The sequence below is a fragment of the Amphiura filiformis genome, chromosome 13, assembly GCF_039555335.1.
Source record: "Amphiura filiformis chromosome 13, Afil_fr2py, whole genome shotgun sequence".
In the NCBI taxonomy this organism is placed as follows: domain Eukaryota; kingdom Metazoa; phylum Echinodermata; class Ophiuroidea; order Amphilepidida; family Amphiuridae; genus Amphiura; species Amphiura filiformis.
In genome coordinates this window covers 50,920,864-50,946,219 of record NC_092640.1, presented here as the reverse complement: position 1 = coordinate 50,946,219, position 25,356 = coordinate 50,920,864, and the positions used below count along the sequence as shown (strand labels likewise).

Below are 25,356 nucleotides of genomic sequence, written 5' to 3'. Positions count from 1 at the left end.
ATGAAATGTGGTGGGTGATTTAAAATACACATGCCCTGAGCAAACTAGGATGCGCACGCACACTGCAGGGCAAAGAACAATGGAAAGTGCCATAATGCGTGCGCATACTGCCGGGTAATGATGTCACATGTCAAGTGGTCTATAGGCAATGCATTTGCTGATATTTTTTTTATTTTATGATAATATCTTTAATTGGTTATAAAAGATGTAAAGAAAATGTGTTTTCCAAAAATTAGAATGCATAACCTGAAATTTAGTCTACAAGTCTGTGCTAAATTGTCACAGCATAGGAAAAACACATCCTTACCTGCGGCTAAGATACCTTAACCGTAGCATAACACAGTCTAAACCCCAGATAAGGTATCTAAACCCCAGATAAGGCGCCGTAACCCCAGATTAAGGGACATAGATTCCAGATAAAGCAGTCCAAACCCCAAATAAGTTGCCTTAACCCTAAATAAGGAACATACATCACAGATAAGGCATCTAAACCCCACGTAAGGTGCCTTAACTCTAGATAAGGATCGTTAACCCCGATAAGGGTCGTAAACCCCAGATAAGGCACCTAAACCCCAGATAGGGTGCCTTAACCCCAGATAAGAGACGTAAACCCCAGATAAGAGACGTAAACCCCAGATAAGGCAGTTTAAACCCCAGATAAGGCACCTTAACACCAGATAAGGAACGTAAACACCAGATAAGGCATCTAAATCCCACATAAGGCATCTAAATCCCAGATAAGGCGCCTTTACTTCAGATGAGGGACGTAAACCTAGGATAACATAGTCTAAATCCCAGATAAGGCATTTAAACCCCATAAGGCTCCAAATAAGGGATGTAAACCATAAGGGATGTAAAACCCCCAAAAAGGGATGTAAACCATAATACATAAGGCAGTCTAAATCCCAGATCCATTCTTTAGGCATCTAAATCCAGATAAGGCGCCTTAACCCCTAATAAGGGACGTAAACCCCAGATAAGGCAGTCTAAACTCCAGATAAGACACCTTAACCCCAGATAAGAGATGTAAATATAGGATAATCCAGTCTAAACCCCAAATAAGCTGCCTTAACCACTGATAAGGGATGTTAACTGGGGATAACACAGTCTAGACCCCAGATATGGCATCTAAACCCCAGATAACGGACGTAAGCTCCAGATAAGGCAGTATAAAAAACCCAAATATACGACACCTTAACCCTAGATAAGAAACACAAACCCCATATAAGGCAGTCTAAATCCCAGATAAGGCATCTAAACCAAGATAAGGTGCCCTAACCCCAGATAAGGGACCTGAATCTAGGATAATGCAGTCTAAACCCCAGATAATGTGCCCTAACCCCAGATCAGGAACGTGGATCTAGGATAATGCAGTCTAAACCCCAAATAAGGAGCTCTAACCCCCGATAAGGGACGCGAATCTAGGATAACGCAGTCTAAACCCCTAAACCCATTACACTGTTGTCAATGGCAAAATGGCTGATTTTGGGTGAAATTTTCTCAAATTTAGAACTCTCACCTGCTTTAATATAGTTAAATGCCACCAATATCAGGTGAAACTAGATGATTTAATGATCAAAAATGATCAAAAACTCAACATAGGTTGAAATGAGACTTTTCTTGTACCACAAACAAAATGGCATTGCGCCCTCGAAGCTGAAAGATGCAATTAATTAGATAGAGCGATCTATGCTAAAAGGTGTCATATAATGAGAAAAATATACCATTTCGAAGCATCAAAACCCAAAATGTACTTTTTTGGCAATATAACTTGGTCAATTACAGTGATTTTAAACAGTCTTTTCAGATGCCACGCAAACAAATAGTTCATCATTTCCATGCATCGCCCAGTCGCCCAGGCCTATTAGTGGTGTATAACCATGCACTAGTGCCATGAGTAGGTACTGTATCTGATATGTCGTCCATCTTGGACCTGGCAAGGGTCTGGTCATGTAAAACATTGTGCTTTTGGTTTAAAGACATAATCACTTGGAAACGTGATCATAAAAACAAACTCATGCATTTATATACATTTAAGCAGTACCGGTATATAAGCAGCCATATTGGTCGCCATATTGAATAATAATCATAATTCTAGAATATTAAAGTTATCTTTGAGTGCATGACACAATGCTAGTTCCAGTGTTTGAAATTTAGATTTTGAGCATACTTTGAGAGAGGTATATGGCTTTTTTTGCAAGTGTCAGTCAGTTTTACAAGATTTTGGTGGCCATCTTGGATTTTACCACTTACCCTGAAATATTAAATCTTTCTTTGAGTGTCTAACACAAGGCTAGTCGTTCCAGTGTTTGAAATTTACGTTTTAGCATATTTTGAGAGCGATATATAGCTTTTTTTTTGCATGTGTCAGTCAGTTTTATAGGATTTTGGCGGCCATCTTGGATTTTACCACTTACCCCGAATCTTTCTTTGAGTGTCTGACACAAGGCTACATAGTTCCAGTGTTTGAAATTTACATTTTTAGCATATTTTGAGAGAGATATATAGCTTTTTTTGCATGTGTCAGTCAGTTTTATAGAATTTTATGGCCATCTTGGATTTTACCACTTACCCGAAATATTAAATCTTTTTTTGAGTGTCTGACACAAGCCTACATAGTTCCAGTGTTTGAAATTTACATTTTAGCATATTTTGAGAGTGATATATAGCTTTTTTTGCATATGTCAGTCAGTTTTATAGGATTTTAGGCGGCCTTTGGATTTTACCACTTCCTCTGAAATAAAAAAATGAAAACATCTTTTTTCCCATTATTTACCCCCACAAGAGACAAAATCAAGTGAAAGTTTGCTTTTAACACCGAAATCACACGACTCGACATAGTGCTGAGCACTATAAAGAGGAAGCCCCGCCAGAACCTCAAAAGCATGGTACAGATATGCTATATTCGCTGTCGTAGTGCACGTTAGAATATGACCGTTGCTAGGTCAACTGGATCACACTTTCTTTGTTACGACCCACTCATCGAAATGATCACAACACAAAGCCTATGGCATATCAAAATTGCGAATAGAGGCTGTATCAAAATTATTGCTCTTATTGGTACCCATCAGTTTTGATGGTTATTTAAAAGCCTGCTTCTTCTGAACGCAATTTTGAAATGACCATAGTTAATAGTTATATGACTGTTTATAACACTTATCAACAAAATATGTGGATCCTATGTTGTATTGATGTGGCAGTCATGTCTATATCAGCTTATATTATATCACTGGAAACCGATGGGTACCAATCATTTTGATACAGCCTGTACTACAATTTTGCTCACCTCAAGTTTGGTAGTGACATGTGTGTTTTGTGCTTGCCGCAATATTGATCATGTGTGTAAAGTTAATTCCGCAGAGTGTACTCGCACGTGTACAAGTGCAGTTTGTCGGGATGCTTGCGGAGCAACCGCAAAACAGTATTGATGTCACTACCAAACTTGAAGCGAACCACTGTATAGAGAGCATGGTACAGTGATATACTATCTACAGTAGAAAGCATGGTACAGTGATATGCTATCTACAGTAGAAAGCATGGTACAGTGATATGCTGAATGAAGATAGCGTGGTAATCTACATAATATAGCATGGTACAGTGATATGTTATCTACAGTAGATAGCATTGTACAGTGATATACTATCTACGGTAGATAGCATGGTACAACGATATGCTGAAGATAGCATGGCAATCTACATAAGATATGCTATCTACAGTAGATAGCATTGTACCGTGGTTTTAGTTGAACTGCATGGAATTCCAGTTTCCTTTCTCACGAAGTAAGGGCTAAGAGTAAAATTGTACAATTGTGTTTGGGAGTGGCCTTCTCTCTTTTTCCTAGCTATTTTCTTCCATTTCTTGCTTTGTTTATCAAAGCTATCTAGGCCAACATGCATATATTAGCCTACACTGGCTATCCAGGCTTGTGCATTTGTATGAGCTTGGAACGGTCCATGGTTTTCCATGGATTAGCATGTGTTCCTCACGGACCAACCTGGGTAAACAAACAAACAAACAAACTGCAAATGAAAGGCCCTGTACAAACCAATAGGAATTTTGTGAGGTGTCCTCTTTGACAGATGTGAGAAATGGGTGCAATAGATGGAACAACCAACCAAGAGAGTATCATGGCACCATGCTATCTACTGTACATAGCATGTCCCTGTGTACCGTGCTATGAGATGAAGTAGCCTCACAAATTTGTGTCTTTACCTCCCTCCCCATCATAGCAAGAAATTTTCAATTCACAATGCCCCCCCCCCCCCCCGGGCTCTGGTGCTGCCATTTAATACAGAACAGACTGGCACCCTAGAACACAGTGACATGCTACCCACATTAGCATTTTGCAATAATAATTATCTACATAATTAGATAGCATTTTGAAGTGATTATCTAGAGTAGCATTGGGCTATTCCACTTGAAATTCATACATCCCTGGAAGACATGACCTCTATCTTTTACACATGCAGAGAGTGTGAATTTCAAAATTACCTGAATGGGTGGCTCCATTTGAAATCTACACCTCCTATTGTGGGAGATTAAGGTCATGTCTTCCATAGGGGGTGTATGGATTTCAACTGGAATGGCCCAAATGTACTTAAAAGCTATATTTACAAAACGATGTATGGTGGGCTGGCTCAAATGTTTGTAAAAAACAACTTTTTTGGTCCAAATTGAAAGTTCCGCTACAGATTAGAGTCGCTTGATACGAAATAGCTTGACAGTTGCTGTATTAGCTACAGCAAGCAAACTACCTCCCTCTGTAAGAGTAAGTCCCTTTGGCTTCATCACCAAACCTGTCATTAGATGACCCATGAACTGTCCTGATGTAATACTATACTGATCTATACACCCCGAATCGGTGGTCACAAAGAGGGAACCTGTACGCTTATCATAGCAAATGCTGTTTGCATCTGCACTCACTTCAAAGATGATCAATAACTTCCAGACATCGAGATCATACACAATGATCACTTTGGTATTTTCACCTCGAAGGCTGTCTTCATCCAGCATGATGAAAGGGATCTGCTGTTTCTCCATCACAGTCTTCAAAGGTGTATGGTTGAAGTCTTCATCAGCCTCCTGGATCATGATAGCCATCAGTTTGCCATCAGTGCTAAGCTTCAGAGGCTTGGCTTGAACAACAAGTGTCTTCAGAAACATTCTCTTGTAACCCTCTTCATGTAGTGCCTTCTCGTAGATCCCTATCAATGAGGACTCACAGATGTACACTCTACCCTGATCATCTATGGCTAGACATTCAACATGCGAAGGCGGTTTTGCCAAAGGATCACTGCTGAAGGTTTCATGAGCACCTGTCTTGAGAACAATCACCTGTCTGCCACTAGAAATTTACCATCTGCCGTCAGTGCAATGTCTGTTGGACAACTTGTGGATTGCTGCTTGAAGAAGGAACCCAACTGGGTACTAAAGATAGTCTGGAGAAGCGGCGTCAGGTGCGATCCGATGTAGTATTTAAGATTATACTGGCCATGATGCATCTCCCAAACACTCACCTTTCCTGATTTGCTTTCGGTGATAGCAATGAGGCCATCAGGGCTTGATGTAATCCCACCAACATCACCAAGTCCCCACATCAATCCCATGCCAAATTCTCCGTAGAACTCAAGCGCTACTTTGCTTGCTATAACCAGGTACCCCATACTGATGTTGCTATGCTTTGGAAGATAATGCAGCAAGGTGAAGTCTTGCGTGATCTGTCGTGGTCTGATGTCGCACAGATCCTTGAGAGAGTCTTTCATCATTGTAAATTGCTGTACATATTCAATGGGATTCCCCTGCACTTCTGCGTCTTTGATGAGTTGTCGTTCATTGTTGATCTGCATGATGATCTTTGTAGCATTTGCGAGCTCTTTTTCCATTTCCTGAGTCCAATCATCTCTGAACATGTGAACTTCTTCCAATAATTTGTCTCTATTTGATTGTAAAGTTAGAGACAGTTCTTCAAAGTGCTTGCAGATGTTTGTTTCAACCCTCTCCGACACTTGATTGATTTCTATCAGAATATATTTGCTGTTACGAATGAAATCAAGATACTTCCTTGATGTTTCTTTCATTTCCTTGATAGTAACTCCTAGACTTTTCTTCTGCTCTTTGTATGTATCAACCAACTTCTTCCATTTGTGTGAAGGGTGCGGGTGATCCACCAGAGTGCAGGAGTGGCATATCATTTTCTCACAAGTTTCGCAGTAAAACATCTGCTTTTCCTCATGATCAAAACACATTGGCATGCTCTTCTGTTTCTGCCTTTGTTGCACCACCTTTTCGAGCACATTTCTTAAAGCAAGATTAGTTTTCAGCTCCGTTAGGCTTTCAGGCTTCTTTGTTTTTGTTTTACACTCCGGGCATGTGATCAGCTTTTTAGTGAGATCATTTTCAGAAGATATGTTTTTGATGTAGTCTTCTAGACATTCTAAGCAATAGGTGTGACCACATTCCAAGTCTTTTGGTTCTTTAAATTCTTCAAAGCAAAATGAACACATCAACTGTGGTATCACCTCTGATGGGAAGAAACTGAAGGATTCTGGTGACTGGCTTGCCATTTTAAAGTTAATTCATGTATAAATTTATCTGATGATCCGATCAAATTTATGTAAGATCTGAAAAAAAAAGAAGAAAATTATAGTGCCAATATCAACAACAACTTGTCTTATCATCCCAGATCAATAACTCAATCACCATCAGTTTGAAAAAGACACAGAGTCGTTGTGTCGAAAGCAATTTTAGTTGTGTGTAAAATGTGTATAGGTTTAAACTCTACCAATAACTTGTCTTATGTATGTCAGCAAGCTAGGAGTAACATGTTGGCGATCTTTTCCTTTAGACCACCCTCGCTATATAGGGACTAAATTATTACTTTTACATCAAGGTTTACTTTTGCATCAAGGTTAAACAGTTGCCAAACACTTTGAAGTCAAGGTTTAATGTATTGGAAGGAGGACAGGGCTTCGAATAATGAGGGAAATTATGGGGTAAAAAAACAAGGTTAAAATATTTTTTTTGAAACAAGTGAAAACAGCTATTCTGCTAGGAAGTTTTTGTCTCAAAAAACGATTAAAAAATAATCGGAAAAGCAAAAAACATACCTTCATAATATCAGCATCACTTTCGTCACATGAAAAGATGATCAGATGAGTGAAAAGTGGCAAAGAATTCGTGAAATGGAAGAATGTTCCCAGCAAAATATGTTACGTTTTAAGAGAAATTCGCCATCTTGAATATTATGCAGAATTGCGTCAGGCAGTAAAAAACTGTCAAACGCGCTTGAAAATACATGATACGCTAGCGTAAATTACCGTCAAAACGAGCGTACATCACGCGCTTGTGTTTCGGAGATGGCATCACCGGTTTTGCAACCAGCTCTTTTACGTCCAAAATAGCGATAAAAACATGGATTTTGGAACAAAATAAAGCTTGTTCCACGAAATAAAAGGTATGTTTGTATAGCTAAAAACATTTTAAACCTTGATGCGAAAGTTTAATTTGATAAATTCATAGTTTTAACGGCGATCCTGACTTTTAGACCACCCGCGCTATATAAGGTACAAATTGCAAATTTATCATATTAAACTTTCGCAACAAGGTTAAACATGTTTTAACTGTACAAACATACCTTTTATTCCATCAAACAAGCTTTATTTTGTTCAAAATTCACGTTTTATAGCTATTTTGACGTAAAAGAGCTGGTTACAAAACCGGAGATGCCAGCACCGAAGTTTTCGCGTAGCACAAGCGCTTGATGTACGCTCATTTTGACGGTAATTTACGCTCGCGTATCATGCATTTTCAAGCGCGTTTGACATCGTTTTACTGCATGACGCAATTCTGCATTTATTCAAGATGGCGAATTTCTCAAAAAACGTGATGTATTTTACCCCGTAATTTCCTCATTTCTCAAAGACTTGTCCTCTTTCACAATATTTTAGCTTCTTGGATATCATCGGAAACATAGATTAGTAATATTAGGTAGGTCACTGTATTTTTAAAGATTGTTTAGATGGTTTTTACAATGAAAACATTGATGTTAAAGGGCCATTCTTCGGTCACGTGTGTGACATAACTAGGGGTATTTCACACTAATGCTCCTGTGCCTGCTTTATAAATAAAACAGATAACACTATATCTTTTGCATGATAGTAACACTAATGTCTATACTTTTCAAAAATATTTTAATATTTTTTTTACGTTGTGTTATTTTCGTGTCAAGGGTCAACAAAGGGTCGGTCACGTGTGTGACATCAGACGGATGCAAGTTTTTGGTTTTTAAAATTCATTTCTAAATTTCTGTGAATGTTAAAGGACCTACATAGACATACCCAATGTAGTAAAGCATTGATATCTTGCAATTACAATGACACCAACATTGACAAGAAACATTCATGCCTAGCTGTGTTAATTGAGGGTTTGATACTAAGTGTTTGGTAGCGTGTGTGACATTTGGTTTTGTTAGTCTGAATGTCACACACGTTACCAAACTTTAGGTGAACAATTAAAGTATTTTATAAAAGCAAATTTGTTTCCAAATTTATTTATTATATGCCCTATAACCAACTAAATGTATTGTTTAGGAAAAACCAGTGGTGTGATGTCAACAATCACTTCATACAAAGCTTCCATTAAAACTGAAATAACCGGATGGTGACACAGAAATCCATATTCTTAGGGGTAGGGGTAAAACATGGGTCAGTTTTTGCTCTTTTAAGAATATTTCAGGTGATGTTGAGCTAAAACTTTGTGTTTAGGTTCATTTTGTGATTTACTTTTATATGGCAACTACAAATCAGGTAAAAATTACATGTTTAGATTTTTTTCTTCCATAAAGTCCATTTTAGCCTATTTCTGTGTACAATCAAGGTTTTATCAGATTTGCGAGGACACAACCACAAAATGATACCATAGCAGCAAGGTATCAAGAATGTTGGTACCTATTTTGGTGTCAGTGGATAGAGGAGACCCATAGCTATACATTGATACCTAAATTCAACATCATAGGGTGCTCTTAATTTAATTCCATGGCGGAGTTTGTACGTCACACACGTTACCAAACTTGTCACACACGTGACCTCGGTCACGTGTGTGACTTGTTAAATATCATGAATTACGTAAAAACTAAGAAGAAAAATTTCCATTTAGGAAGCTGGAATGGAGGGTATAATCAGTCTACCTTTTGACATAAAATATGAAGTTCAGTTAATAAAATCTTTTCTGATGGTAAAAACAATTGCATGTTTTTGGTCACGTGTGTGACATACAAAACCAATTAATTTGTTTCGTTAATTACGGGATAGTCGTGGTTTGAAAAAATTTTCAGCAGTTCTGATTTGTTTTAGTGGCGTCATAACTGCATATTTTTCAGGAAATTAAAAAACCACAATTATAAAAAGTTAAAACTGCAGTAAGTGTTAAAATGGCCCAAAAACCTTACTTTTAGACCCAAAACTAACAATTATGTTAATTTATGCAAATTAGGGTGTTCGGCGATTAATTTGTCATGAAAATTACAGTTCTTAAAACTTTGAACTGTACTTGTCACAAAAAAGTTTAAAAATAAATGATACCTACAATTTGATTTTTTTCAAATTAGTTTCATTTTCTGAAGAATGGCCCTAAAGCTTCTTTTCAAAAATTGGTTTTAGCTTGTTAAAAAACGGGTAAAAAAATAGTTTTTAGCTTGTTGGATATTGTTGCTTAATAGTTTAAAGCTTGACTCCTTAGATGAAACTTTTAGTTTAAGCTTGTTAGAATATTAAACCTTGATGAAATAGTAATATTTGAGCCCTATATAGCGAGGGTGGTCTAAAAGTCAGGATCGCCGTTTTAACCCTATATAGCTCGGGTGGTCTAAAAGAAAAGATCGCCAAAATGTTATTATTAAGCACCGTCTATTAATTACCCTATTCGGTATAATAGTTCGGTACCATACTCCTCCCTGGTTTAGTCGACCTGACTGTAAAACTAAAAGAAAAAAATGAAGGAGTACGGTATATAACTACAGCAGACTGGGCCTCACTGAAGTGACCTGATTGACAGCTTCAACCCTTCACACACACAAACACACCCCGTACATTTTACGGTTTAACCCATTGAGATTTTGGTGTTTCAGAAGAAAGCTCATGACATAAGCTCATTTGCTTTAATAACCCCAGACCAGTGTAATTTTAGCCTGAGCTTTACATGTAGAATGAGATTGTGAACGAGGATTTCATTACTGTTGAAACATCTTCTCTATACAGTAACCCAGTCATGCCAGTGATAAACTCATACTACCCATGTGTTAAATTGTATACATCATTTAATGCAAATGTTCATATGAATGATTCTGTAAACCACACCATTAAGTATGCATACTGGAGTAACTTATTCTTTGATTTACTCATAGGAGTGGGCTTGAAACCAAACATGCATGAACTAACTCAATACAACTTTGAAAAATTCCCTATCCAAATCCTGATACCAGGGCGTAATAGAAAGTTTATCAAAGCAATGAACAGATCCATTTTGATGTACCTGGGCCTATTCCTGCTGATGCAGGCGGGTGATTGTGAGATAAATCCCGGTCCACCTGCCGACGAGTCTTGTTCCAAATTTCCCTGTGTTATTTGTCACGAGCCCTGCACATGGGAACAGAAGGCCATACAGTGCGACGAATGTGATGGCTGGTACCATACTTCATGTATGGGCATAAACTCTTTAAATTATGAAATCCTTGGCTCCTCAAGCATATCATGGACCTGTTGTAACTGTGGAATAGCTAATTTTAGTACTTCACTTTTTTCTCAGTGGTCAATTGAACTCACAAATAGTTATTCAACACTGAGTAATACGAGCACGAGTAGTTGTAGTAATGAAGTGCCCCTGAGCCCACCAGTGGCTACATCTTCGCCGAAGAAGAGTATGCACACTGACAGGGCTAGTAGTGTTAAGAAAAACAAAAATCCAAAACCGTCCTCCAGACCAACCTTAAAGGCCATGGTTGTTAACTTCCAAAGTATAAAGAACAAGGTGGCGGAGTTAGCAGCCTGTCTTGACACACACAACCCTGACATAGTAATTGGAACAGAAACTTGGCTTTACCCTTCAATTGGCAATGCAGAAATTTTCCTGCCAATTATACAGTTGTGAGAAAAGATAGAGAGGGGCACGGGGAGTTCTTATAGCAGTAAAAATGACCTGGTAACTGCTCATAGAACTGACCTGGATACTAATTAATGAAATAATATGGGTGCAAATACAATTGGTAGGTAGTAAGTCGTTAAATATTGGAGCCTTCTACAAACCACCACAAACATGAAGGACCCAAAATATCTAGAAGAACTAAAGAACTCACTGTCTAAACTTAAGAACTCAGACAAGGGAAATATCTGGCTTGGAGGTGATTTTAATCTCGGAGGTGTTGAATGGCCCACTCAGTCAGTACACCCAGAGGCCAATGACAAGAATTTGTGCCAACACCTTATTGATCTAGCCAATGATTTCAACCTGGAGCAGGTTGTTAGTGAGCCAACAAGGAAAAACAAAATCCTTGACCTGTTTTTTACAAATAATGTCACCTTGGTTGAAAAATCAATAGTCATGCCAGGGATGAGTGACCACGAAGGCATACCATTGATCACGCTTAACCTGAAACCAAAAAGTAACAAAACAAAACCACGTAAAGTGTTCCTGTACAAAAAGGCAGACATGGTCAACATGAAAAAAGAACTTGCAAATTTTGGAAATGAGTTTGTTTTGAATACATGCGCTGATGTTGAAAGCAATTGGACAGTTTTTAAAACCAAATTACTGAATACCATGGACAAGTTCATTCCATCCAAAATGATAAGTAGTAACAACAAACACCCATGGATAAACAGTAAAGTCAAAAGGCTCCAAAAGCGTAAGCAGAGGGCCTATAATACAGCCCGCAAAACTGGGAGCGAAAGTGACTGGGAGCAATTTAGGGAACAAAGAAAGGACACAAACAGGCTGACAAGAGCTGCCCATAGAAGGTAAGTTAAGGAAGTCTGTATGGAGTCTATGAAACAATTCTGGTCCTGCATAAAAAAGCTTAAGAAGGACACAACAGGTATACCCGCTCTTAAGGATCGTGGCATTCTGATATCAGATAACACCAAGAAAGCAGAACTGTTGAATAACCAGTTCAAGTCTGTCTTCACGACAGAGGATATGGAGTCAATTCCAGATATGACACCATGTAAATTGCCCCCCATTGGTGACATCCAGATTTCTGTGCCGGGCATACAAAAGCTGCTCGAAAATCTGAACCCTAATAAGGCCACCGGCCCTGATGATATCCCGCCACGTATCCTTAAAGAACTGGCCCCTGAGTTAGCACCCATATTATCCTTTATATATCAACAATCGTTAAACACAGGTCAGCTGCCTCTAGATTGGAAAACAGCAAATATTTCTCCAATCTATAAGAAGGGTGAACGCACCAAAGCCAGTAATTACAGGCCAGTATCCTTAACATCTGTGTCATGCAAAATACTAGAACATGTGGTTCATTCTCACATAATGAGGTATTTTGATGCAAACAACATATTAACAACACAACAGCATGGTTTCAGGGTAGCCCACTCCTGTGACACCCAGCTCATTCAGACTGTCCATGACTTTACCACCTCACGTAATAAAAACATCCAAACAGACTGTGTGATAATGGACTTCTCGAAGGCGTTGACGTCGTGCCCCATAACAGATTATTGCTCAAGCTTAAACAGTGCGGTGTAGGTGGTAAAGTCAATGGATGGATTGAAGCCTTCCTGAAAGGGAGGAAACAGCGTGTGGTGGTTGGAGGTGAACACTCTCAATGGTCTAGTGTGGAATCCGAGTACCGCAAGGTACAGTTTTAGGACCCTTATTATTTTTAGCCTATATTAATGATCTTCCTAATAATCTCCATTCAACTGTGAGATTATTTGCAGATGATTGTGTCATCTATAAAAATATCTCATCTGCTCAGGATGCTGCATTGCTCCAAAAAGACCTTGAGTCTCTGTCCTTGTGGGAAAAGCACTGGCAAATGAAATTCAATGCCGAGAAGTGCTTTGTTCTCCGGATCCCAGCCTCTAGATCACCCCTCATAACCAAATACAAATTGGGTAATATCACACTTCAGGAAACAAGAACTCATACCTATCTAGGGGTGGACATACAGGATGATCTCAAATGGAATACACATATAAACAGAATCACTTCAACAGCAAACAAAACTGTAGGTTTTGTTCGTCGTAATCTGGGTTCCTGCACCAAGGAGATCAAGTCTTCAGCCTACAAGACCTGGTACGCCCCACAGTCGAGTACTGCTCGGCTGTGTGGGACCCATACACACAAGATCTTACTAAAAAAGTAGGAAAAGTACAAAGAAGGGCGGCCAGAATGGTCTACAAAATTACGACTGGAAGGCAGTGTTCAAGGACTCATCACGGGAGCTGAAATGGGACAACTTGTCCACTAGAAGGAAAGCAAACAGACTTGGAATTCTACATAAAGCCATAGGGGGCACCTCGCTATACCGGTGCAAAACTACCTGGCGCCAGCCCAAAGGCAAACACGGAGATCTGGAACCAATAATTATATTGAGCAACACGCTAGGATTGATTGCCACAAATAATCGTTCATAAACCGAACAATAAGGGATTGGAACAATCTCCCTGATACCATCTCCTCAATATCCAACCCAGATCAATTTAAAACTGTCACCATAGACTACCTGCGTGAGCAGGACAGTCATCTGAAGGACTAAACAAACTGCGCACACCACATCCCTGCTTGTGTTATCTCTTCGCTGGGAAGTTAAGCAGTATAACGAAGAAGAGAAGAAGAAGAGAAGAGATACGAGTACGACTCGACGTTTACAAATTACTACAAGACAAAAAAAATGCATGAATATGGACTAAAAGGCCAGAACAGGGCTTACTTTTACTTAGCAAATTGTACATGATTACCTAGATAATCACTACCAATTTAATCATACCTTTTGATTTCCCAAACACCACACATAAATTTACTTTCTGCTACAAAATCAGCTGATCGTCAGTGATCGAATGTTTTTTGTTTGTACCGGGGTTGAGTGTTTCTATATTTGAAAATATGAATAATAAGGAAACAATTATTAAAAGTCTTTGTGAAAACCATATTATTTTATTTGCACCAGTAAATACGGCCTTGAGAGTATTTCAAGAAGATTTGTTCAAAAAATTACAGATGTTGTTAATAACCAACATTTAAACAAAAAGTATAGGAATTTTTATTTTTTAATAATAAAAAACACATAGTTGAGGGCGCTCTAACAAGTTGACCTTTGACACTGAATGACACAGCAGCGGTCGGTTTCAAAACATGAAATTACGTGTAAATTCAATCGCATTTGAAAGATAATTTTCACTACTTTATTGACCGTAAAATGGAAGATCAAAGTTCCAAAGGCCATAATAAAATACCCAAGGTTATAGAAAGATTTGATGCATTGGGGTTTGCTGTATTTAAGCATGGAGAACGCCCGGATGATGGGAGACACCACGTTTACAAGTAAGTGACGTGAGCTGAGCATGTGAGAAAGCTTATAAAAAAATATCATGGCGATCCTTAGCTCGTTCACGTAGCGTTTTCGTTGTCCCTACAAACGTACATTGCCTGGCGATCGGAGTGTTATCGTCAGAGCACCTCGGACTAGGCGATCCTGTCTTTTATGGTCATGTGTCTTATGGTGAGACCACAAAATACCTGGTGGTGTTACATTTTTCTCTCCCCTTTCAGATTTAACTTGTTGTCACAAAGCTATTCTTGGTCCAATTGCATCAAGTTTGGGCTCATTATACAGCTTGATTATTCTAATTTTCAAATATGTTTCACAATTTGGAATTCAAATTTGTTTAATTAGTGAAAAATATTAAAATGTTAACGAATGTAAACCTGGTGGATAAGTGGTAGAGGATAAGTGGTAGAGGAGTATGTACAATCTCTATGACAAATGCTTTGAAGACATGACATCATTTTGAATTTTAATTATATCATTATCAAATTGTGTGCTATACATGCAAATTATACCTCAAATGAAAGCTTGTTTATTCATTATTCATATTCAGCTATTAATTATATCTAATCGTGTTTACAAGTATTCACTGAGAACTGCAAGTCACAAGAACCACAAATTTTTCCTATTCACTTGCACACAAATGCCAAAATTTTCAGTCAAAACATGCGTTTTGGCTTTCAATTGTTGTATCTCCAGAATTATACACATTAAGATAGGAAAAGTATACATTTTTGGAAAGCTTTTTACCCCAGGAATCTAAATATGCAGTTAAAATAAATGTAGGATACACTCTAAAGAAAATATTTTCCAAAATGTAATCAACATTTGGTGCATGAAGTTACATATATTTTCGCACCCTGTATCACCACTTTGGTCAATCATAACATAGCAAAAGTATACATTTTATTAAAGCTCATGGTGTGGCCTGTCACAAAATTAGATTTCATTTGAGGTATTCCATATCAGTAGCAAATGCAATAAATAATCAATTTACTAGTGAAATTCAATTTTTTCATGATATCACCCTATATATTTTCTTACGCACCCTGTATACCAACTTCAATTTTGCATAGTTGGATTCCTTGGAGCATAAGCTTTCCAAAAATGTATAGTTTTGCTGGTGTGAGATGTATAGTTTTAGATATGTATCAATTTTAGTGAAAAGGAAGACAAATGATCAAAATTAGTGCTTGTAACGCAAATGTGCCCCACCATATGACACATGACCTTATAGACCACCCGCGCTACATGTATATAGGGCTCAAATATTACTATTTCATCAAGGTTTAAGGGGGTACTACACCCCTGGCCAATTTTTTGCCTATTTTTGCATTTTTCTCAAAAATTATAGCGCATTGGTGACAAGTAAGATATGTATATTATACGGGCAAGGACTACAACTACTGCACTGAAAATTCAGCAACTCAAGGCAAGTAGTTATTGATTTATTGATCAAATATTGGGTTTCCCTCATTTTTGACTGTAACTCCACAACTGTTGTCTGTGCTGAAATAAAATTTCCAGTGTAGCAGTTGTAGTCCTTGCCCCTATAATATACCTTACTTGTCACCAATGCACTTTAATTTTTGAGAAAAATGCAGAAATAGGCACAACATTGACCAGGGGTGTAGTACCCCCTTAATATTCTAAAAAGCTTAATTTAAACTAAAAGTTTCATATAAGGAGTCAAGCTTTAAACTATAAAAGCAAGTTAAAAACGATTTTTATGGTACGTTTTTTAACAAGCTAAAACCAAGTTTTGAAAAGAAGCTTAACCTTAAGGTAGGGACAGGCATAAACATTTCAAATTAATTCTATTAACATGAATTATTGTTTATTGGAAGAGAGAACTTCTCAGAAACAATTTGACACCAAAACCAATCTTCTACTCTATTGCTAAGTGAAGTTATGACGAAATTACTGTCGGAACATTGGGCCATTTTCTCTGATAAGACTTACTGGAAACAGGACGGTTCGCACCCTTTCAATTTCGGACCCGTGCACTTTCGCCCCCTTTCAATTTCGCACCTGTGCACTTTCGCCCCTTTTTTAAACCGCTGGTAATGTGCTGCTGTTGATTGATGATGCACGATCGATCGCTTCAACTCCCGGCGGTACAGTGGGGTGTTGTATGTGTATAGTATTGGTTGACTTTTGAGTGTTGATTGTCTGTGTTTGCAGTAGGGGAGATTGGGGTTAGTTGAAACATTTTTCACAAAATCGTCTTTTTAACACAAACCGATTACTTTCAAGAAACACTAACCATATCAGTATAAACATATATACGTATACATGCTACAAATACAGCCTTAAACTTTATTGGACCTGCTTATGATTATTCATATAATTCAATTTCAAAATTTGAAAAAAAGTGTTTCAACTAACCCCACCCCTGGGGTAAGTTGAAACATAGGGTGGGGTTAGTTGAAACACGGCTTGTAAAAATTTCAAAATAATTATTATTGTGTTGTTAGGGTTATACTTCCCTTGAAGGCACCCTTTAACATACAATCAGTGTGAAAAAATGAATAAATAAATATGTGGGAGTGCGCATCAATACTTTGGACACAAGGTGACGAGTGTCACCATGGACCAAAATATGAGAAGCCTAAAATATTATAAAATGTACTTTCTGTGTGCACTTTTTCCTTGTATTATTGCTTTTTAACCATATTAAAGCAATATTGAAGAAATGGTAAACATGTTACAAATTTTTAAAAAGTCAAATTTTTAACCATATTTTTCTATGCGATTTTCACGTGTCAACTAACCCCACCTCAAAAGTTTCAACTAACCCCGATGCCTATTTTTACATTTCAAAGTTCATTACACAAAATAAGAAATACAATAAAACTTTTATTTAACATTATTCTGGGACTTACTACTAGTGCTTATGATACTCAAAAAATAATCCCCTGAATCTTCAAACAACATGGAGATAACGCATCTTTTCTGAGGGGTATAACAATTAGTCAGTAAGTCAAAAAACAGATATTCCTTTCCCAAGCCAACACTGGTGGGGGCATCAGTGCTGTTGCTAATTTGGTGGATGACCCTTACTAATACCTATTACTAGGTGCCAGTATTTTACCAAATCAATTTTTTGTGTCAGAAAAAAATACAATGTTTCAACTTACCCCGCGTTCCAACTAACCCCAATCTCCCCTACCGGTTCTGGGTCCAGCGTGTACAAAAGCAAATAGTATGTTGATGGACTCTCCGGTTCGATTGAATTTAATAGGCCTATATTATTACGATATATTAAATGTGCTTCGACTAAAGATTGGTATTCATTATGTTTTTGATTTGTTATTTTGTTTTACATGTACTTAGGCCTATTTTATTTTATTTCATTTCTATTTTATTTTATTTTAAGCCTATTAATTATTTTTATTATATTATTATTATTATTATTATTATTATCTATATAATAATACGCATCGTCTATCTGTCTATCTGTCTATCCGTCTATCTGTCTATCTGTGTGTCTGTCCGCCTATTTTCTCGGAGATTAGGGGTCGCACGTTCCTCAAACTTGGTGGGTGGGTGCAGCTTGACCCCACACAGAACAAGTTTGTATTGGTTAGTGGGTCAAGGTCACCCAAGGTCATCCAGGGGTCAAATGATTAAAAACTGTTTTTCTCAGAGACTGGGGTCGACGTTCCTCAAACTTGACGGGTGGGTGCGTCTTGACCCGGGACAGAACAAGTTTGTATTGGTTAGTGGGTCAAGGTCACCAGAGGTCATCTAGGGGTCAAATTAGTAAAACTGTCATATGGGTAAGCAACTTGGTGGGTAGGTGCATTTTGACTTAAGACGGAACAAAATTGTATTGGTTAGTGGGTCAAGGTCACCCAGGGGTCATCTGAGGTCAAATTAGTAAAAACTGTTTTCCTCCTATTTTCTCGGAGACTAGGGTCGTGACGTTTCTTAAACTTGGTGGGTGGGTGCATCTGGACCTCAGACAGAACAAGTTTGTTTCGGTTAGTGAGCCAAGATCACCCGAGGTCATCCAGGGGTCATCTGAGGTCAAATTAGTAAAAACTGTCGTATGGGCATGAAACTTGGTGGGTACAGTCAACTTTTAGAGTCAAATTTTTGGGTGGCCATTTTGGGGTCATCCAAGGTCAAATTACTAAAAACTGTTGTATGGGCATGAAACGTGGTGGGTACAGTCAATATTTAGAACCAAATTTTGGAAGGTCATTTCGAGGTCACAAGGGGTCATGTGAGGTCAAATTAGTAAAAACTGTCCTATGGGCATAAAATGTGGTGAGTACAGTCACCATCAGCCAGGTAATCACGACAGCCGAGAACCGCCAAATACGGGTAACCGCCTAGTTATTATTATTATTATTATTATTATTATTATTATTATTATTATTATTATTTATTATTATTATTATATTAATTATTATTATATTATTGTTATTAGAATTATGTTACCTTATTAGTACTTTATAATAGGCTATATAATTTAGTATTCAATTATTTATGGCCTATAAAGTATAAAATTTATAGGGCCTAATATTGATATGGCCAAAAATATGATGGCTTATAATTTATAATTTTATCCCATCTTTATGTTGCGAATTGATCTTCTTTGACATGACACTAATGGAAAAACAAATTAGCAAATTTCTCAAAGACAAATGCGCAAAGCAAAACAAATGCCTGCAGCAGCTTTGCGATAATGCTGTGCCGACTTTCACCACCTTTCTTCACCGCGAGTATTAGCTGCCACTAGTACGCGAAAGCGCCAGGCGTGACATGGGTTCAATCAATGCAATGGTAGCCTACGGTGACTAGGCAGTAGCACGCATATATTCGTCCCAGAACATACCCGTACCGGATCGATTGCTTGACAAGTCTCCGGGCCATGCGGCCGCGTGATTGTATAATATGTGACTCCTTCAACCCATTATGTAATGAATGACTTACGCGAAAGCGCCGGGTATGGTGTGGGTCCAATCAATGGTAGGGTACCGTAAACAGACACGCAAAAGTGCCATATGCCTCTTGACGTACGATCGTAAAATATTATTAATCAGGAAAAGTTTTCTGTTCGTTTTAATGAGAAATGTAAATAATGAACCAAATGTTTTAACTTTTATGTCTTTTAATGAATGATGTATTTTGTCTGTGTTCTTAATTTAATATATATTTCTACAAGTGTTACGTAAATTGTATAAAACAAAGAAATGTAAATACTTTTAATGAATTTTAATATATTTGATGTATGATTTTTTGATGTTAAAATGCATTTTTATGTTTTTAAAAAATTCTTACATATATAGGGCTTATGTATAATTCTACAAATTGTTATTGTTTTTATGACACAGAGCCCCTGTAATAGCAGATTTATCTGAAAGGTAGCCCTGTATAAATATGGTTTTAATAAATAACATAAAGTAAGTAAACAAATTTGTGGAAAAAATGCTATCCAATTCTGCATTGTAAATGATTGACATTTATGTGTTCATGATTCATTTTGTTTAATGGCCTGTCAATCATGGACTCATTATGACGATGCTTTATTAACACCACGGCACATCTTATATCTTAATCTGCTAAATATGCCGACAATTTTAAGGCGGGATGTTTGAACTCGAAGATGTCAATAATGTAATATAGCATCTATTCTTAGATAATAAAGATCGTGTAATGGAGATGAATTTCTTTCTTTCTTTTTCTTTTCTTTTTCCTTTTTTTTCGTTTTTATAGTGCCTTTTTTCTTCTTTTTTTTAATCAAGAAAGCGTCTTTTTGAACCCTGTTTTGTTTTTGGATGTTGCTGCACATAATAAACAGTTTTAAACAATCAATTTATTTCTATCAATTAGATTTGTTCAGTTCATCTTAATTTCTTTGGATTTCGTTTTTTTCTTTCCCTTTCTTTCTTTATTTCCTTTCTTTCTTTTTTTTTCGCTTTGCATGATCAGGCTATAGGGGTCCGGCGCATAAAATGACATCTATCTTAAAGGAGTATTTCGTGATCCTAGTATCATCTTTTTATGACATTTTTAGTAGACATGGTAGATATGCTTGAAAAATCTTATTCCCAAAATTTCAGTTGATTCCGATTTTGCATTATGCGAGTTATGCATGACTATGTGTATTACACTGCTCCATAGGCCACTGTTGTAATTTCGTTCTGGTACACCAGAACGTAATTCAAAATTGACGATATTTTTGCTAGACGAATTAAATCTGCAAGAATTATTTTTTGGACATTATAAACATTATGTAGCCAGAGGTTTCCAGTGGTATAAAAATCTCAATTTTTTTGAGAAAAGTGAGGGGATAATAATAATAATAATAATAATAATAATAATAATAACTTTATTTATACACGGTAAAACATGTTCAATACAATATTGATCTTCCACATGTCCGTGTGGATATTAAAACATTACTAAAATATAAAATATAAAAGTTTGTTAAAAGATAATTATAATGCAAAAATGTACATAGACTAATACAATATTTCACTAAGAGACAAAAAATTTATAATAAATGAATATGATAAAAATAATCTGCATTAATCCTCATATCATTGTTATTCTTCTTCTTATTATTATTATCATATTATTATCATTATATTATATTATTAAATAAACTTTGTTTATATTATTAACATTGTTATTATTATTATTATTATCATATTATTATTATTATTATCATCATATTATATTATTAAATTAACTTTGTTTATATGTTTTGTGTCATACTTTCATTGTTTTTAATTTTATCCATTGCTTGTTGACACTTGTATCCTTTTGGATCCATCCTTTGGTCGTCAGTTGGAACAAATTTTCACTGTTTTTATACATATTATAATTAATAATTAAATATAAATTTATTATTCTCTCTCTCTGTGTCAGGTGGCGCTGTGTAGCGCTGCTGTGGTCTTCACAAGAGTACGCCATCTCACTCGATCCGATGCCAAGTGTGTTGCACCTTGCATTCCCTGGTTAGAAACCAGCTTCACGTCATTAGTCCAAGATGTTGGTGGACGTCCTCTTCCTCGTTGCCTTCCATGGCCCCTTGCAAAATCTGTTTTTCTACACCTCCATGTTTCCTGACAATATGGCCAAAGTACTTCAGCTTTCTCTCCATTATGCCGCTTCTGATGGTTAGACTTGTACCAATCTTGTCAAGGATCCAGGAATTTGTTCTCCTGTCTTTCCATGTCACTCGTAGAAGCCTCCTGTAACACCACATCTCAAAAGCATCTACTTATTATTATTATTACTATTTATTATTATTACTATTTTTATCATTGAATTCTAATTATTTCATTATTTTGGGTAAGCCTGCTGCTAAAATATCTGGCCTGTAATATATACAGTACTGAGAAAAAAAATATTGTTCCTCTATTTTGTTATAAAATATCCTTTCTTTCCTTCCTTCCCGGGTTTATAGTGCATGCCCGACGGCCCCAGCACTATAAATATACCGGTACTACGCCGCACCGCCGGGAGTACAAGTAATCGATCGTGCATCAATCAACAGCAGCACAATACCAGCGTATATAAAGGGGCGAAAGTGCACGGGTGCGAAATAGAAAGGGGGCGAAAGTGCACGGGTCCGAAATTGAAAGGGTGCGAACCGTCCAGCATTCGACTTACTATATGGTCATTTTCACGGTAAAGGGTGTAACTTTTTGATTTTTAGGGTCAAAATTTCAAACCACTTAAATATGTTTCTGTTTACTGAAATCATGCATAGAAGCAACTTAAATTCCAGTAAAATAATGTTTCAAGGCTTAAACCTTTTGATTTCTAATAAAAAATTGACATTTCCATAACATTTTGGTTAAAATCTATAAGAAAAAATGTATTTTACATAACCTCAGAAAATTATGACATGAAAGCGGGAATACATGTGAAATCCCATTCCAAAGTAAGTCAACAGATATAAGTTAAATTTTATACCATGTTTTGCTATGTTTGTAATTGCAGTTTTGAAATTTTTTAACATCAAGTGTCATTTACAATGGAAATTTCCAAACCTTAAACATATTTTTTAAGTTTTAATTGGGTTCCTAAAATAATTTGAATGTCTAACTTCATGTACAAATACTACTTGATGAAAGGAACCTCCCAGCCAAGTTTCACAGAAATTGGAGTTATTTTTTAGAATTGGCAATTCAAGCGATTTGTGTTTCGGAGGCTTCAGTTAACAACACAGGTGATCATAAAAGTAAAATATTTGGCTAACTACTACAAGTTGACATAAAAAATAGGTAAAAAATATCACAATTACCCATTTTCATGCTTTGCTTCTAAGTATTGAATTTCAGTTGTGACAAAAATTAAATTATCACAGCAAGTCATTTTTTTTTGTTTCGAGGCTTCATGTTAACAATTGTTAAACATTGCAGAAGTAGTTTTTTGAAAACAACAGTGTTGGGATCATCTAAGCTGTTATTTTCTTGTGTGTATTGAATCAATGATTCTATGTGGCAGATATTGTAGATTTATCACATGTTAATTTTTTCACCCATTTGTTAAGTATGGTGTTTTTTGCATGTGAAGCCTCCAAACAGGCTTTTATGGGTATCAGTATATTTTTCTTTAACATTAACCATAATGTCAATTTTTTTTAAATTTATGACATTCTGCACATATCAAGTAATAATTACAATGCAGATATCAGAATGAAACACACTAATTTAGATATGCATAGATGATAATTAATGTTACTGTTGTTTCGGAGGCTTCATTTGTTTCGGAGGCTTCAATTGTTAACGGAAAGTTTGTATTGGGTCCCATTTTCAAACGGTGATATATATCTCCACGATTTAAAAACATGTGACTTGAGGATCTACTTTGCTACATTTTGATAAATAGATTGGATGAGCTCTTTTATTTATATTTGCACAAGCTTGCTGAACAGTTTGTTTCGAGGCTTCAAAAAGTTAACGGAAAAACGGCTCTTTGAAGTCAAGATTTTATAAAAATTTTAAAAGCTTGCAAATCGACTAATTTTTGTTACCCATTTCAAGTTAAGATAACAACTGTTATGAATCAAGAAGAAGTGAAGAAATAACCAAGAATTATGAACCAAAGCTACACCCACAAAGTTTGTTAACAATTGTTAACGGAAAATGAAGCCTCGAAACAACAAATATCAAGTCCGGTTCTCAAAAATACAGGGCTGTTCACAATTAAATCTAATGTGGCAGTGTTTACTGAACATATGACTGTACTTTCAGGATAAGAAAAATTATCCATGAACTAATTGAAGAAAACACAGGGTTTTACAAAATGTTACTGTTTTTTATAGTTTTTAAAAATGGCAATATTAAGTACATTTAAGCCTGCTAAAACTGAACGCAGTAACTCCCAAAGCTGATTATGCTACCCAATGTAGGTGCTTACTAAATGAATTATAAAAAAAAAAATCATGGAATTCTGTGGCTTTATTAGAACACTCACGGATTAAAATGTTAAAATCCAAAGTTACACCCTTTACCGTGAAAATGACCATATAGGAGTGCATGGGGGGACTTGATAATTTTTGTGCCCCCCTGTCAATTTTTTGTTTTCACTGTAATTTAACCTAATTTTTGTTGAATATTATGTACCGTATGTTATCATTTTCAACACATCTGTGAAATTTTGTATGAAAATTCAAATTTTATAGGTGGTAAAAAAGTGACAATGATTTTCCCCAAGCGATAACAAAAAAGTGCTTTCTCCCAGCAAATAAGTAAACTGGAATTGTTATGTGAAAAGGATGAAAGTTTTTGTCAAACCATGTTTCCCTTTTGTCAGAAGATGAATTTTGGGTCAAAATAGAATTTTTTCCCAAAAATGACCCTTCTTGACCCCTTTTTTGACCAAAACGGTGATTTTCACCAAGGCATATCTCACAGAAAAAAAAATTCAAAAGTGAAGACAATGTTGCATTCTGCTTCCTAAAGCTTTGAATCTGTTGTCAATGCAAACTAGAGCATCTGAAACAGATTAATTTTGGTTTTATTCATCATTTTCTCGAAAAATGGTGTTTTCAGTGGCACAAAATGGCACAGATTTACATAGGGCTTTATTATCAAGTAAAATAAATAGCGCCCTCACACAGATGTGCCTGTCCCTACTTAAGGCTTGGGGTATGAACGTTTTTGGACAGTATTTATTTTGACAAGCGGCTAGGGGGACGCAGGGGTAACCTTGTCAATCAAATACCAATACTTGATCCGATAAGTGATTGATTGATAAAAATAAGATCAAGATCATGGAATTTTAAAGCTATGGCGGCGCTCTTTAATACTTTATGACCTGGATTCAGCACTCAATAACAAGATGTCATGACTTAATTTATTCTTTATGATTACGATTTAAAAAAAAACCAATAGCCTAATAAAAATATAAACAAAATAATGATAATATTATAAGAATAGTTATAAGATTTCTTTTATTCAAGAAATTAAACATTTTTTTAAAAATCATAATTAATAGGCCTAAATATGATTATGAATTCGTAACGTTATACCAGAGAAATGAACATTATATTAAAATGCACTTTGTGATTTTTTATTTGGTTAAAACTAAGCAATTTAATAATTCTCATATACAAATAAGAATGCGTCTTTTGATTAGGCCCAATACGTATTTATTAGTATAGTAGTTTTGCAATATTATTTTTGTTATTATTTATTATCTTGTGTTATTCAATTTTGAATTAGGCCTATGTTCAATTATCTCAGCGAACACAAAAATATTTGTGTTTCCATACAAAACGTTTTAAAATGTTTTCATGACCTTTATTTAACCCGACATTTAATGTTATT

At 36.3% G+C, this 25,356-nt stretch overlaps 2 protein-coding genes across 2 annotated transcripts in view; one reads left to right on the top strand and one right to left on the bottom strand.

Annotated features, from left to right (window-relative positions):
• Positions 1-5,330: 5,330 nt before the first annotated feature.
• On the bottom strand, positions 5,331-6,563 carry LOC140167753 (tripartite motif containing 13-like). Its single transcript, XM_072191045.1, has one exon. The coding sequence runs from the start codon at positions 6,561-6,563 to the stop codon at positions 5,331-5,333; it is 1,233 nt and encodes a 410-aa protein (XP_072047146.1).
• A 7,793-nt stretch (positions 6,564-14,356) lies between these two features.
• LOC140168491 (uncharacterized) overlaps positions 14,357-25,356 on the top strand; it is a 63,238-nt gene continuing 52,238 nt past the window's right edge. The window contains exon 1 of the mRNA XM_072191892.1: positions 14,357-14,553. Coding sequence (XP_072047993.1) covers positions 14,429-14,553 — 125 coding nt within the window. The 5' untranslated portion in view covers positions 14,357-14,428. The remainder of the gene's footprint in view (positions 14,554-25,356) is intronic.

Excerpts from the sequence above, each read along its gene's own strand:
- LOC140167753 (XM_072191045.1), bottom strand. The coding sequence starts at position 6,563 with ATGGCAAGCCAGTCACCAGAATCCTTCAGTTTCTTCCCATCAGAGGTG.